This window comes from Oncorhynchus clarkii, chromosome 16 (assembly GCF_045791955.1).
Source record: "Oncorhynchus clarkii lewisi isolate Uvic-CL-2024 chromosome 16, UVic_Ocla_1.0, whole genome shotgun sequence".
Lineage (NCBI taxonomy): Eukaryota > Metazoa > Chordata > Actinopteri > Salmoniformes > Salmonidae > Oncorhynchus > Oncorhynchus clarkii.
The window spans coordinates 40,747,041-40,763,488 of record NC_092162.1 but is presented as its reverse complement, the minus strand read 5'-3'; the positions used below and the strand labels follow the sequence as shown (position 1 = coordinate 40,763,488).

Genomic DNA, 16,448 nt, shown 5'->3' with positions numbered 1-16,448 from the left:
CAAATTCGTCCTGTGGGCCGCTAGTTGTGGAATACTGCCCTAAGATCTCTATGTGAAAACCATCCTCTAGGCCTAATGGACATGTAAGGGTTTTGCAGAATACATAACATCTGCATTTGAAATTAGTTTATTAATCTTTTGATCGATATATGTTTACTTTGCAATATGAGGGAGGACATCTGCATTGCAGACATTCTTAGAAAAATACATGTTTTATCTAATTACAATATAACAATGTGCAATGTAACAATGACAAAATAAAATATTTAAAAAACACTTTGGCCTTTCATAAAATAATGAATAATAGGCCTATATATATATATATATATATATATATATATATATCCAGTACCAGTCAAAAGTTTGGACACACCTACTCATTTAAGGGTTTTCCTTTATTTGTACTATTTTCTACATTGTAGAATAATAGTGAAGACATCTAAACAATGAAATAACACATATGGAATCATGTAGTAACCAAAAATTGTTAAACAAATTAATTTTTATATTCTTCAAAGTAGCCACCCTTTGCCTTGATGACACCTTTGCACATTCTTGGTGGCAATATAACCTCATCTCTAAATGGCCTGTGGTAATAATAAAATATTTGGCAAAAACTGACATATAGCTCCAGTGTTGCTGGGTGGGGTCCCCTATAGAACTGGCTTCTGTACCCTGGGTTTGCGATTAAAACAAAACATTATGGGCTGGTTTTCCAATCACAGATTAGGCCTAGTTCTGTACTAATGGAGAATTTCCATTGAACATCCTTTTTAGTCTAGGACTAGGCTTAATCTGTGTGCAGGAAACCAGCCCGAAGTGTTGTCACTATTGGTATAATGCAAAGAAAACATAAAGCAGGAATCTGTCTGTAAATATGAAAATAATGATCTGTCTGTGGATTCAAACTTGTCTAGAACAATGCATTAACTAGGCCGTTTCATGTAGATAAATGTCAGCTATGTTGACGTTAATATGTAATATTGTAGTTACTATTTTTGAACTATCCACTATCTACAATGCTAGTGGGTGAAATCAAATCAAGATGAACGAGAAATAACCAACCTGGACTCAGGGGTAGATGTAGCATAGTAAACACAAATCTGTCTCCCTCCATTTAATATATTGGCTCCCAAGTGGTGCAGCGGTCTAAGGCACTGCATCTCAGTGCTAGAGGTGTCACTACAGACCCTGGTTCGATATTGGGCTGTATCACAACCGGCCGTGATCGTGAGTCCCATAGGGCGGCGCACAATTGGCCCAGCGTCGTCCGGGTTACGGGAGGGTTTGGCCGTCATTGTAAAATAAGAATTTATTCTTAACTGACTTGCCTAGTTAAATAAAAACAATTACAAAATATGTATGGTATGTACTAATTTGTGGATGTCCACAATCCATTTCTTATATGTTACAAATTGCAATTCGTGCAATGTCTTACAAGTTGGCGATACGTATGATATGTTACGAATTCCAATTTTTTGTGGCTAATGTTAGCTAGGCTAGAGGTTAGGGTTAAGTTTAGGGGAAGGGTTAGCTAGCTAACATGCTAAGTAGTTGCAAAAGTTGTCTGTGATGTGGTTCGATACACGTGACCTTTGGGTTGCTAGACGTTTGCGTTATACGCCCACCCATCCTCCCCACTTTAGTTTTTGGCTTAAGTAACCTTCTATCTTATGTAACCATACCAAATGTAACATATCATACTACTGTAATTTGAGTGTCACAGATTTATGTTTACTATGTTACGTCCTTGAAGCCAGGTTGTATTAACTGATCAGGACTAGTAAAATGTGTCTTAATAAGAACGAATGCACATGTCATACTGTAGGCTAGGGCTCTCAGTAACTCAGACATTACAGGTCTTGAGTGGCTCAGTTAGTAAGAGCGTGACACCACCGATGGCAAGTTCATCACTGGTTTCAATTCCTGCATGGATCACATACACATGCTAAAATTGTAGGCTATCCACTCATTGCACTGTAAGTTGCTTTGGATAAAAGTGGCAACCTTGCATGGTTACAAATTAAATCCCATTCATGACCCCTTGCACATCAATCATTATCGAAAATAGATTAAGGCAAAGTATGGATCCGGTAAGGCTACAACATGGTGTTTGAATATGACCACGCAGAGGAAGTCTAACAGGAACAGCCTCAGTACATGTATTCTGAGACATTAAGGAGAAAGCGGAAGTGAGTGGCATTTTAAATGGGCACAGTTGATCGTCTTCCTCTATAGGAAATAAATGTAACACTGGAAATGGTTTGAAACCGAGAGTCAGCTCCTATTAAGCCTCTTTGCCAAAACCTGAAGCTGCCTTATGCTTGGCCATGTAGCAGGCCCTGAACTCGTAAAGCGTCTCCCATGTCCATATAACTGTATTAATTATGATCTCAAAGGTAAAAAACAATCCTATAATCAACACTCCTACTCTGAGACGCTTTTTGAATATGGGCCCAGACTACTATTTAGCTCCTCCTGTAGTGATTTCTACTAAATTACATTGAAAACTTGCCCCATGGGACCATGATAAAACATAGATAAATGTTTCAAAAGAAACAGTAGTGTTCTCATAGCCTAGTCCCAGATCCAGTTGTGCTGTTTAACAAACTCCTATGGCCATTGTCACATAAATAACTATAGGCGTTGGCAAGACAGCACAAACACATCTGGGACCAGGCTAGTGTCCTCACAGTAATTAAACGAGAGAGAGGTGATGGTCACTATCAGTAACAGTAGTAGAGCTGAGAGCGTAGACCCCTGAAGGTGTCATCATCCTGGGCAGCACCACCGGGCTGCTGCCCTTCAAACAGCATGGAGTTTGGGAGAACTACGCCCTCTAGAGGATCTGGCTGGCAGAACTCCACTATAAACTCCTCCTCAGAGTCCAGTAATGTCTTCGACCAGGCTGACATGTCGAGGTGGCCGGCTACCCCACCATACTCATCTGGCAGGACGGATCGAGGGATGTTGCGGTGCAGAGAGCGCAGGTCTGATCCATGGAGAACGTACTGTATGAAAAATAAAGGGAATTATGTTAGGCTGATGTGTCACAGAATCACAAAGGAGCATACAGTACTTCAAGTACTCCTGTTCACTTGATTAAGTTCATTCATAATGGCTTTTAATACATTTGAATTCACTTCAAATCATATCACAAGCTGTCTTCATCAGGGTATAACCCCTGTATATAGCCTCGTTATTGTCTTTTATTGTGTTACTTTTCATTTGTATTTAATTTTTTACTTTAGTTTATTTAGTAAATATTTTCTTAACTCTATTTTCTTAAAACTGCAATGATGGTTAAGGGCTTGAAGTAAGCATTTCACAGTAAGGTTTACACCTGTTGTATTCGGCACATGTGACAAATAAAATGTGATTTTATTCAATTAAATCTGAATGCAGTGATCAAAATTCAAAAGGCTACTGTGTACAGAAAAAAAGGAAGATAAGACTCACCCTCTCTGCCATCTTCTCCTTCAAAAAAGGCTTAATTATTGCAAAGATCCCTTTGAAAATCCGGGGCTCATTTATGATGTTAACAGCCTTGATTCTTATTGGGAAGCTATCCTGAAATGCAACATTGAAATTCAAATCTATTAATATTATTTACAAAATACACAAGCCAAGAGTATCTTCCTTAAGGGTGTTTGATAAGATAAATATTTGAGATCTGATTTGAGTGTTCTTTGATCATGGATGTTATGGATGTTATGGATGATAATATCAAAACATAACAGTAATAAGGTTACCTGAAGAATGCTGACAACCTTCTTGGCCAGGAATGGGCCCGGATTGGATGCCTGAGACAAGCCCACCCCAGTGTAGTCTGCTAAGATGACGATCCCATTAACCTGAGTCTCCTCTGGCTGAATCAGCTTCTCCAGAGTCAGGTAAATTGCCCGGATGTTGTCCTCAAATGGATAATCATTCGCTTTCCATTTTCCTGTTGTAAAATAATTTGTATTTAGTAACACCGAAGAAGGTCAAGCATAGGACAATTTTAATCTGTTATATCAAGGCTATTGGCAGACATGTTTTCAAGATTCCATTTTTTGTTTTTGCTGTATATGTTTATGAGCAGCTATTACCTCCTATGTCATGCATTATACTGTAATATAAACTGGATGGTTCGAGCCCTGAATGCTCATTGGCTGACAGCCGTCGTATATCAGACAGGATACCAATGGTATTACAAAACATTTATTTTTACTACTAATTACGTTGGTAACCAGTTTATAATAGCAATAAGGCACCTCGGGGGTTTGTGGTATACAGCCACTCCGCTTTGCGTCGTGCCTAAGAACAGCCCTTAGCTGTGGTATATTGGCCATATACCACACCCCCCCGTGCCTTATTGTTTCATTATACATAGCCCATAGGGCATTGTAAATGATCCATTTCCATCCCCTATGGATTAAATAAAATGAGATTCTATTCTTCTACGATGAGTATGTCCATATGAAGTGTTACCAAATAAAGACGAAAAAAAAAGTTAGAGCCCTTATTGGACATGGAAATACATTAGATAGTGCGAGCTAACACACTGACCAGGTCTGAGACAGAGGATGTAGCGTCCATTAGGGTCTGGATGGGGCAGGACAGTGAGGAAGCCCAGGTCTAACACATGTTTGATAGTGGAAGGTTTCAGGTCCTGGAAGACCTCAGGCCAGGCCCGCCGACTGGTATGGTAGTTAAGGAGAAGCTGCATGGCACGGTCATAGTCAAACTTCCTGGTGGTTGGACAAGGACATGGGACAGGACACCATTATGTTAGCTTCAAGATAGAACATCTTCAATAAGAAGAAACCAGGGCCCATATTCATAAACAGTATTAGTGTATGAGTGCTGATCTAGGATCAGTTTTGACTTTCAAATCATAATTACATAATTATATGGACCAGGGGCCTGATCCTAGATCAGAACTCCTACTCTGAGACGCTTAGGGACAGTTACCCAGAGAATTGTGGGTAGGTACTGTAATACATCATGACATACCTGGCCCGTAGGAAGCGCAGGAGGAAGGCATCGTCCAGCCTGGTTCGGAGGTTAGGCTGCTCCTTCAGCACCATGTCCCTCAGGGCCTGCACGTCTCTCAGCCTCCACTCGGGCTTCTCCTGTAGCTCCTCCCGGGCTTTGGCTACCAGCTCAGGGGTCAGAGTGCAGGAGTAGATGGGTGGTGGAGGGCCGGGGAACCTGTAACCAGCCGCTGGTGGTTCCAGAGCAGGAGGAGACCCAAGATCAATGTGCCTCATAGGTGCACTTTCTTCAGACATCATTTTGGCCACTAAAATATAAACAAATACTAAATACATGTCTGGATAAAACAACACAGCACACAGCAGAAATAGTCGTGGTACAAGAAAACCTGGACTGGAGAGCATTTCAAGACAGTAGAACCACATGAGAAATACCACAATTACCACAGGACATCTCTAAGGTTGTTATCAGCAATTAGTCATACACGGTAGCCACAAAATTGTGTGTATTCTCTAGTCTAGCCTACAGCAACAGCAGTGGCCTAAACAACATAAATGTCACGACAATATCTTGAAAACACTGTATTGTAAACACTATCCTGTATTTCCCATACATTCTGCTTTTGACCGCGCTGCACTCGAGAATCTGTGCTTGCAAGCCACTGCGGATTCTGAATACCAACCAGTATGACGATAGTTTTTTTTTGTATTTTCAGAGTCAAAAGTGTTCTCCAGACGAATGCTTAGTAAATCAAAACAGAAGCTGCCCACAACAAACCAACATTTCTGGTTTTCCACTAGTTACCACAGCCACAGATAAAATTGGCTGTATCGTAAAAATGTATTTAAACAAAATTAGCATTTTAGTCTTAACTTAAGGTCAGGGTTAGGCATATCGTTATCAGTGTGTTTACTGTTAGGGTAAGGTTTAAAATCACATTTTGAGAAGGTAAATTGTAGAAAGGGGCGGGGTTTACAACTTTGTGGCTGTAATAACTTGTGACGACCTTCTTTCTGGCGCAATCCGCGGCGAGTTCCGGGTGGCGCGAGATTCTTTCTCTCTTTGGTTACTCTGAAGCATGTGATGAGCTGCGTCATTCAGTACTTGCTACAGTACATTGTAACAACAAATCATCATCAAAATTATACATCAACCCCTAAATAGGCTATTCTGAATTGTGTTGGCTTTAGTTTTTTTTATTCAGATACATATTTATACAGATGAAATTAAAATAAATGTATGATACACACTTTATGTTTAATCATCTTCAGAATAAAATGGTTAACCTAGGCCTTCTATAATGTGAAGTAAAGTCCATGCGCGTGATATGCACCTGATAATGGGCAGGTTTTCTGCGGTCATTGGATCCGATAGATGGCGCAATTGCACCACAAACGTTGGTTGATAGGCCTAGAGACTGAGCAAATTGGATTGAACGCTTGCGTTACAGCTGTCCCATTTTGGCTTCAATTGACAGGTCATAGAAATTCTAAATAGACAATAGCCTTTTATATTGCACTGTCGCTGCTACACGCTCCTGAACATGCCTGTAAGACCACACTACTCCACACACTGGACCGCAATGAACTGGTAAAATATTGTATTTCACTACACTTGTTAAACAAAACTCGATGTTGGCCTATTACTGTAACGAGAAATGGAGGGGAGGTGACAGAGATAACCAATAGAGCCTGGAAGAAATGGGTGCACCAACAAAACACAAACATGTAAATGCCTTGTCTTGAACCTATCGATGAAGATATTACTGACTTTTTCTTTAGCTTACTCAAGTAGAAAAATAATCTATGAGAAGCTTTATTTCACAGCTATCTGCAATTACTTTATGACATGTTATCAGCCTGAAGAAACACCCCTTGTACTATTTATCCTGACCATGCACTGCCACGTAGGCCACGGCTTTTCATTCGTCAGAGACTAAAACAGCCGACAATCAATTCAGGCTGGTTTTGAAATGTCACTTTAATTCTTTAGCCAAGGTTAACGAAACATTGCATATCATTATGGTCATTGACCATTATCCATATCATAATACCATGCTAATAATAATTGAGAAATACACATCTTGAGGATTGTAGGCTATCTTCATCTTCAATACCATAGCTTAGTAATAACTAAGAACAGTAAAATGAAGACAACAAATCTTCTAGTTTTCTCATTCACTTAACTTGTTGTACAATATTGACTTTGCCAGACAAGTGTGTGATAGATATAGGGTGACAAGAGGAGACCTCTGAAATAATGTAGCAAATTATATTTTTCCTTCTGACATAAAATCAGGGTTTATTAACAGTGGATAGGCTATGCCTTCTACATTTTTAATTGAGATGTTATTGGTCTCATACCATATAAGTTAAGATTCCATTAAGTACTTGTATTGTGTAATTTAAATAAGGGGCAGTGCAAAGTGATTTAAAAATAAACATTGACATTTTATTCATCTTCACATTGTAAGGTGAACCATATTGCCCATCTTTCCAGTGTAAGGCAGTATTGAATGAAAGGCACAGTTTATTCTGTAATTTAGTAGTTATAATACCATGACACAAAAGGATTCTATAGTCAAACAAAATACGCTAACATGTCTTTACAGTAAAACTGCAAATATTTGTTATATCTAAACACCAATGCTATGCATTTATTTCAAATTGAGTTCCTCAACCTGTGATTGTCTTAAGCTTTTATGAGGTGGCTCCACAGAAAGTATACAGCATTAAATGGACCGAGAAGAAAACATTCAAACATTTAAGCACGTTACTACAGAACTAAATAGCGATTTTTAGAACATATAGACAGGGACATATTAAACCATATTAGACAGGGACAATAAAACACAAACCTGTCATACAGCAAGTTGAATAGAACTTGAAAAAGTAAAAAATAATAATAATTCTGAACCAATTGACTACCTATTATATAGCTATGTCTGTCACATTATTACATTATTTAAAAACATGACAATGTCATTTCTCATCTCTTGTCTGCTTGATACTACATTGTACATGTAATAATATTATTGGGCTTATGTACCTCTGGTGGGGGTCAGTTGACTAATGTATCCCAACTGTACAGTACACTCCTGAGATTTGTTGAGAATAAGTGTTTCTCACATATGAATTGTTTTTCATCTATATACTGAGTATGTATAAAGAAATAGAGATACTAAGCGAAGATTATGAAATTGTGAATGCTTTGTTGGACGGGGTTTGTGGGGTCCAGTTCTGTGTTAGATGGCTTCTTGTTTGGTGATGGTTGGCTGCGGGACGGAGCTAGTTTGCTTGGGCACGGTGGCTATAACCCCTTGAGCCATCTTATAGTGTTCTGAACTGGAGGCTGTGGGAGGAGAGGGAATTGGAGTTTCAGGAGTGGCTGCAACAAACCAGAAAGAATCAGTTAGTGGAGGAATAACACTGAACTACGCAGTCAGTTGGGTACACAACAAAGCAGCATACTTACCTTGTGGCATGACATTACTTGGAAAGAAAACTTTTTTTTTTCTCCAGACAAGGAATAAGCACTTTTGTGAAATTTCTGAGGGCATTAAAAATGTTAAGAAAAAAATAACAGACGTTTTCTTTGACAAAGTAAGCCTGATTAGTCTCTCTGAAGAATTTAGTGGATTATTCTGCCAAGCTTGTTTGTCCTTCCAACTACCTGACTGTTGCAAATGGGAGTGGATTGATGCCACTGAGCCCATCGTTGGTTGAGAATCACAGGCATTTTTAGGTACATTTTGTGGTCGGTGTCCCAGACACAACTTTCAGTGCTTTTGAATCCAGGACTAGGCTTAATCTGTTTTTGGGGAACCTGCCCTCAGAGTAGGACATTTAAAGTCGGGCATATGTAGTTATTGATACTCACAGATTTGGACGTTATGGATGGGAGTAGCCATGTTGCTGGCCACAATGACATTGTTGCTGAGGTGTTCCTGAACCAGATGTGGATGCAGAGAGTGAGGTGTGTGAGTTGTCTCGTTAGCAGAACCTGAGGGAAACCACAAAACATGCAAAAATCACACAAACAGTTAGTTTCCTCATTCACTGTGACACTGTCCATTGGTAGTACAGTATGATAACTAACTAGCATGTTATCCTATTGAAGAGTGTACACTTCTTTAGACAATAGAACTCCTGGAAACTTGTTTGTACTCAATTCTTTTGGCATTACCTTTGGCCATAGATTTAGAATTGTTGTTTCTCAGTAACAATATAAATAAGAGAATATAAAAGAAGGCTAACCTCCTAAGAGCATCTCTTGGAGCAGGTTGTCAATCTTGGCCATCCCAAATAGCTTGACAAACTGTATCTGTTCGATCATCTGCCAGGTGATGCTCTGTAGTGTGGGCAGCAGCAGGAGCAGTTCTCCAAAGCGCCCCCGGGAGTCATACTGCCGGTCGTTGATGTAGTCCTCTAGGCTGACCTGAATCTGGTAACGCATCCGCTTGATCTTACTGGGGTCACTCAGACCTTTGGCATCTGGAGCAGGAAAGAGTAGGTGTTTGGTCAATAGCTTGGTCACTCACTGCTTGGTCATATTGCTCGTAGAACAACCATTTCTAGTCTATAGTTTTGTTACTCACGGGTAAAATCATTTTTTATTTTGAAACACAAAAGTTACTGCCCTCGAATGATAGTCTGTTTATTTTAAAAGTGATGTTGTGTTTCATGTAGTACCTGGATCGAAGAAAACAATGGCTTTCAAACAAGCGTATTCATTGTCGTCTATCTGGTGCTCCTGGAAGGACAGCACTAGCTCGTCCAGAATCCTAACTGCTACCCGGATCACTTCCAACTCGGGGCAGTTCCGGGGAATAATGTGGTCATTTCCTATAAAGAACAGAAAAAAAATAACTGTCTTGTAGGGTAGGATCACTCTGTGTTTGATGACCCCCCCCAAACAAGTATCCTATTATTGCTATCATAAACTATTCTGACAATTATAACTAATCTGTTATATGACATATGTGATGTACTGTAGCTAAGATGTTATCTTGACTTTACCTAATAGCAGGAGGTCCTTGTACAACATAGACCTCTTTGCAACTCCAAGCAGAAGATGCTCTCCAGCATGAGCTCGTAGCAATGCCACCTGAAACAAAGAAAAGTCATTTCATTATTAGCTTTAACCTTGAAACTGTCTTGCAGCAAAACACCTCTTACCAGCATACATGCTAGTCTCCATGTTAACTGTCTTTTCTATGAAACCATGTATTTGATAAGACATGGGAAATATTCAGGGTTGGGGAGTAACTTATTACATGTCATCTGATTACAAAATAGCTTACTGTAATCAGTTGTTACCAGCAAAAATATTGTAATCAGATGACAAATACTTTTTAAAAACTAGATGATTACTTCTTGGATTACTTTTAAATTCAGAAAGGATGATTGTGGAAAAAAATACATTATGTTTTCTCAATTACATTGAATTCAGCATTGAAAAAAGTTTTAGTTTGTTCCACCTGAGCGAGTCCACTATGAAGACACACCAAATGCATTTGATTTATTTGAGATTTTTGTATTGAACCTTTACCAGTTGGGAGTCATACAGAAGAGCCCTGTAATTATGTTTAGGAAGAATATTTTCACAGTTTGATGGATCCTTTTTGTCTTCTTCTAATGCCTTTTAAGGGGAAAGTAATCAAAAGTAACTCAAAGTAATCAGATGACGTTGCTGATTACAAATTTGGACACATAACTAGTACATGTAAAGGATTACATTTAGAAAGTAACCTACCCAACCCTGGAAATATTATACCTCTTATGACACTTATACCTAACCATTAAACAAGGAAATCTTTCCCACCACCTTTTAGGTCACTGAAGAGCTGACCAGAGTCAAGTAAGTGTGTGAAGATACACCTGTTGGATCCCTCACTAATTCAATTTCAGCAAATCAGTTACCAAGCCCTGGTCATCACAGTGTTAATGATTCTGGAATGGTTCTGAGCACGGATAGAACTTTCAAACCAGCTCATCATATTCTAACTGGTGATTCAAATACATTAACCCCTTCTTTGGATTCAGAGGTCTTTAAAAACAGCAGCAGCACTCCCTCCTCAAGATGCTGATTGGAGAGATGTATATTCCCTGGACACATAGCTTTAAGTTGTTCTTTTTTAGGAATGACAATAATACTCCAACATAATTTTTTTTTTTAAATCCCAGCCCCCATCCCCACAGGAGGCCTTTTGCTTCTTGCTAAGCCTCCATTGTAAATATAACTGTTGTGCTTAATTGACTTGCCTGGTTAAATATAAGTTTAATAAAATACTTGAATTATCTATCAGACTGGTTTCCTGCCCTATATTGCAGGCTTTTTAGTCCAAGACAAAATGGCCCATAAAGTGCAATACCCCAGAATAAGAGTAGTATGGTTTAGTCCAACCTAATTTAGTCCAGTCCACTAGACACTGTAAAGTCTAGTGCAATGTCTTACCTGGTCATCCAGAGGCAGATCACAGAAGGCAGGGATGTACTTGGCCCATTCTACCAGCACCAGCAGCTGCTGTTTCATTGATTCACACACATCTGTGACGGTCGCTATCTTTTTCGTCCTGATGTCACCATTCAGTATGGGCCCAGGTGAGGATATCTACACACACACACACACACACACACACACACACACACACACACACACACACACACACACACACACACACACACACACACACACACACACACACACACACACACACACACACACACACACACACACACAATAATAAATACATGTGTGCCCTATTCATAGACAAATTATCAACACCACTTATTTAACCAAAATAAATTCAATTCCATTCCTTTCAATATATATATATTTTTTTACCCATTCTGGGGCAATTTAAAATTGCTTTAAAATGCTTAATGATTTCGATCAAAATAGCCATATCCATGGGCCTTACCTGTCTTGAGAGTACATCTGCCTGGATGAGTGCATTGATAGATGGTAAACTGCTGTCTTCATAGCTAGATCTTCTGGTGCTGATTCTGTCTCTTTCGTTCTGTACAGCTGAGAAACAAACAAACCGTAGCTATCAGGAGAGAACAGATCCTTGATTGTCTATTATTCACCAGAAACTGTTCAGTCAAAGCACTCCCCATACTGTCATTCTGACTCAACATGACAAACCTTCAAAGTCATACAACTCAAATATGCCATTCTTTTCATAATAAACGGTGCATACAATATTATCTGACACTCATTAACAATTATTATGGGGATATTATCATTGACTCATATTAGCATTGACTTTTGAGGGAGACAAAAGTCTCCCAAGGTTGATGTGTTTATCAGTATGTGTGGCTATAATTTCCCCCACAGAACTGTTTGCTCAGCATAAGCTGGTCATAGACTTTAGTGCATCATGGAGTCAACATTAACAAAGTGCTGGTCTCCTGGCTCTTGCAACATACCTCATGAGCAGTGGCTCTGCCCAATGGCTCTGCTTGGCTCTACAATGCTACGATAGGGACTGGCTGATAAAAATGGGACGTTCTAGTTCTAGGATATCCTTTACCAGAGATTTTGAAATAATAACTGCTAGTTTCATCACGTTCTTGTACAAAAAGTAGAGACTGAGCATAATACGTACTACCACAATATGACCACATAGGCCTCAATCATTTCAATCATTTTTTCACTCTTTCACTCTTGTAAATTACCATTTGAATGAAGTTGAATGAATTGTATACCTTCTTTTTTCATGCCAGCTCGAAAGCACTTCTTCAATCGACAGTATCTGCATTGATTCCTTTTGTCTTTGTCCACAATGCACTGTCTGTTGAACCTAGAGAAGGAAGTTAGAAAGAATGCTTTAGATTAATTGTGTTGCATTAGAGAGAGCGCTGTTGTTGAATATGCCGGCGTCATTATTGCAACCGTCTGTTTTAGTCATTCTTTCGTTGTTATCTCGGGCTCTAGAGACATAAATCAGCAATTGCAACTTTGTCATTATTCTTGCAAAATGGACCGGAATATGGTGGTTCTGTTGTTTGCCCTTGCGTATAATGTACTCTAAGCCGGATCCTCACCTGCATGAGTACATGTGGTTTTTGCGAACACTCCGGCGGAAAAAACCTTTGCAGCCGTCACAGCTGGAGGCCCCGTAGTGCTTTCCCGTGGCCCTGTCCCCACATATGGCACACAGGGCGACCACACCGAGGTGGTTGGCTGTATTCATGTTGGCACTCTCAGCCGGTGAGGAGTCTGAAACAACAGACAGAGCGATATTGTGGGTGCTAGACTATGTAAAGCATTTTGAGCTGTGGAAAAGTGCTATATCAATCCAGTCTTCCTCTTCGGGTCAGGAGGTCTTTGGGTCACCAATGTTTGACTTAGGGAAGAGGATATGTATGTGTGCAGTGGGATAAGTAGTTACTAGACATTTTTGATGACTGAATTAAATCATTCACAGCTTGGAACTTTTTGGAAGTTAGCCTGTGAGTATAGGGATGGATGGTGTGGAGTGACTAGTTCAACAGAGTTAGAAAGGAAATGTTATGTGATGCTGAAATATTTGTTACTTTTAGCAGAATGTTTGCCCTAAAACATGTTTAGACTCTTGGCTCTCTCTCAGTAATTGGTCAATATAATGACAGAATATTATATTCAGTCATTAACTTAACATATTTTCAAAGCAAACAGATACTTTGATTAGTTTAATTTAAAAGGTGAGAACAACCGGCATCAAGTGATTGCATTACGGTCAGTGTCATTGCTTGTTGATCAAATGGGCTAATACGACTATCATCAGACTACGGTCTATTACAGTAGTATTTACTGTCTATCTGAGTAGTAGCTGAAATCCCAGTCAAGGTAAACAGTAACTGATCCAGGCTTGATTACCTCTGGAAATGCAATCAGTGGAGACAGGCAGTCTCACACCCTCCCTCAAAGTCATCAATGAGATGACTGGTTCAATCAATCATACAGTATGGAAGGTTTCTGCCAACACTTTACATTGAGTTACTCACAGTTATACCTGTGTAGTAAAGCTGTAATTATACTAGTAAAAACATTTATTGTTGAAATAAACTACACATATACAATGTACTGTATGCTGTTTACGTATCATTAAAAATCGGAATATTTATGTGTATAAGCCAGTACAATGAGTAAGGAATAACAAAGATGATATTGGCCATGCAATTCGATTGTCTTTCAATGGTCATTGCCTTTTCTTCCTCAGACGAAATTGTTTCATTTCAGAATCAAGTTCACAGCCGAATGTCATGGGAGACTAGAAAGGCCAATGTTTCACTTTCAAAAAAGCTATCATGCTGTCAAAGAACTCTGAGAAATGCTTTTTCTTATTGTATGGACCTTGAAATGCGTGGGAACATAAATCATATAATGAATATCTAGTCATTGTAACTCTATTTTAGGTCAAATACACAGTCTACAAGTTACAACAGGATAAGGTCATTCTCTACCAAACAGTTGTTTCACCACCAAATCATCCAGATGCATTGGGTGTATTGTGCAAAACCTCTGAATGTTTTACTATTGCAACAAAAGGTGATCATATTATCAGAAAAGCACATTCTCATCCTTTTGCATCCAATACAAGATTGGACAAATGACAGCTACTTTTGATGACATCAACTTAAACCCTCTGTCCAAATGTTTAGTAGCCAAAAGTCTCAAAGTTCAACCAGGCAACGTATGACTCTGACTCACCTGTGCCCATGGAGAGCACTTGCATGTTTTCAAACTCCAATGTGGTGTAGGCTGGGTCCAGGACGTCACTATAGTCTGCCATGTCCATGTCTACCAGTGCTTTGGACAAACAAATTCCCTCTCAGCTACCTGACAGTTGATCAAAAAGACTTGTCCATGAAGCTAAGTGCCTTCCCTCCTCACTCCCCCCCCCCCCCCCCCCCCCCGATTATTTGGCCAGGCTCCTCCTCCTAAAAGTAAAAAGAGATACCCCTATGCTATGGGGACAGTCTCTCCTCCAGAGCTCTGGAGGAGGAGGCCATGAGAAGCCTGGGTCAGTCAGACTGACAGGAGGAGCTTCCTCCCAGGCTCCCAGGAGGGGTGGGGTGGAAGTCTGGTTGATGTTTAACTAGACTCCTTCTCTATTGGAGAATCATGGTTGTTTTTCTCTCAAACATAAATTGGATCTCTCACTCTTTTCCACATCTCTCTCTCTCTTTCTCTCACTCTATCTCTCTTTCCCTCTTTCTCTTTCCACGTTGCTGTCAGTAATGGATCAACAATTATATCATGAGAGACATAAAATGAATGTTGAATCTCAGCCAAATCATTGTGCTTTACTTGCTTGAAATCACCTCTTGTTGTTTCCTGCCATTTAAAACCATCAGATAACTAAATGTCTTTGACCAAAGAATTGGAAGCTCAAATTGTAGGCCAAAGCACTCTTAGCCAACTCCTTCATCAGGGCACCAAAGGGCATCTTTTCATATGAATTCTTATTGCAATCTGAGAGCATACAGATTATTTAGCCTTTTAGCTAGATGTTTTAATCAAATCTATACTCAAAGTGAAGAGAGGTGCAGCTCAACAATATATTTTATATTTTAAATTCTTGAAAGTAGCCACCCTTTGCCTTGATGACAGTGTTTCACACTCTTGGCATTCTCTCAACCAGCTTCACCTGAAATACTTTTCCAACAGTCTTGAAGCAGTTCCCATATATGCTGAGTACTTGTTGGCTGCATTTCCTTCACTCTGCAGTCCAACTCATCCCAAACCATCTCAATTGGGTAGAGGTCAGTGGATTGTGGAGGCCAGGTCATCTGATGCAGCACTCCATCACTCTCCTTTTTGGTCAAATAGTCCTTACACAGCTTGGTGTGTTGGGTCATTGTCCTGTTGAAAAACAAATGATAGTCCCACTAAGCGCAAACCAGATGGGATGGCATATCACTGCAGAATGCTGTGGTATCCATGTTGGTTAAGTATGCCTTGAATTCTAAATAAATCACCAACAGTGTCACCAGCCAAGAACCCCAACACCATCACACCTCCTCCATGCTTCACGGTGGGACCACACATGCAGAGATCATCCGTTCACCAACTCTGCGTCTCACAAAGACACAGCGATTGGAACCAAAAATCTCTAATTTGGACTCATCAGACCAAAGGACAGATTTCCACCGGTCTAATGTCCATTGCTTGTGTTTCTTGGCCCAAGCAAGTCTCTTCTTATTATTGGTGTCCTTTAGTAGAAGTTTCTTTGCAGCAATTTGACCATGAAGGCCTCCGTGAATCACGCAGTGTCCTCTGAACAGTTGATGTTGAGATGTGTCTGTTACTTGAACTCTGTGAAGCATTTTTTTGGGCTGCAATTTTGGAGGCTATTAATTCTAATTAACTTATCCTCTGCAGCAGAGGTAACTCTGATTTTTCCTTTCCTGTGTCGTTCCTCATGAGAGACATTTTCATCATAGCGCTTGATGGTTTTTGCAACTGCACTTGAAGAA

The 16,448-nt window shown here is 39.7% G+C and overlaps 2 protein-coding genes across 6 annotated transcripts; both read right to left on the bottom strand.

The window, feature by feature from the left end:
• Nucleotides 1-376: 376 nt before the first annotated feature.
• Nucleotides 377-5,797, bottom strand: LOC139368466 (alpha-tocopherol transfer protein-like). 2 transcript variants are annotated; one of them, XM_071107386.1, is made up of 6 exons: nt 5,663-5,797; nt 4,999-5,287; nt 4,552-4,733; nt 3,753-3,946; nt 3,460-3,570; nt 377-3,011 (listed from the first exon to the last, which is right to left on the bottom strand). In XM_071107386.1, exons 2-6 carry the CDS (start codon nt 5,277-5,279, stop codon nt 2,727-2,729), a joined length of 1,053 nt encoding a protein of 350 aa, XP_070963487.1. In that variant the 5' UTR covers nt 5,280-5,287; nt 5,663-5,797; the 3' UTR covers nt 377-2,726. The 2 variants fall into 2 exon arrangements, with proteins under 2 accessions (XP_070963487.1, XP_070963488.1); XM_071107387.1 differs by having other exon boundaries at nt 5,594-5,792.
• A 1,612-nt stretch (nt 5,798-7,409) lies between these two features.
• Nucleotides 7,410-15,004, bottom strand: LOC139368464 (hepatocyte nuclear factor 4-alpha-like). Of its 4 annotated transcripts, none has more exons than XM_071107382.1 (10): nt 14,680-15,004; nt 13,032-13,206; nt 12,693-12,787; nt 11,903-12,009; nt 11,437-11,592; nt 9,999-10,086; nt 9,672-9,824; nt 9,237-9,473; nt 8,860-8,982; nt 7,410-8,367 (listed from the first exon to the last, which is right to left on the bottom strand). In XM_071107382.1, exons 1-10 carry the CDS (start codon nt 14,765-14,767, stop codon nt 8,225-8,227), a joined length of 1,365 nt encoding a protein of 454 aa, XP_070963483.1. In that variant the 5' UTR covers nt 14,768-15,004; the 3' UTR covers nt 7,410-8,224. The 4 variants fall into 4 exon arrangements, with proteins under 4 accessions (XP_070963483.1, XP_070963482.1, XP_070963484.1 ...); XM_071107381.1 differs by having other exon boundaries at nt 12,663-12,787; nt 14,680-14,833; XM_071107383.1 differs by having other exon boundaries at nt 7,410-8,331; nt 12,663-12,787; nt 14,680-14,833.
• Between the last annotated feature and the right edge of the window lie 1,444 nt (nt 15,005-16,448).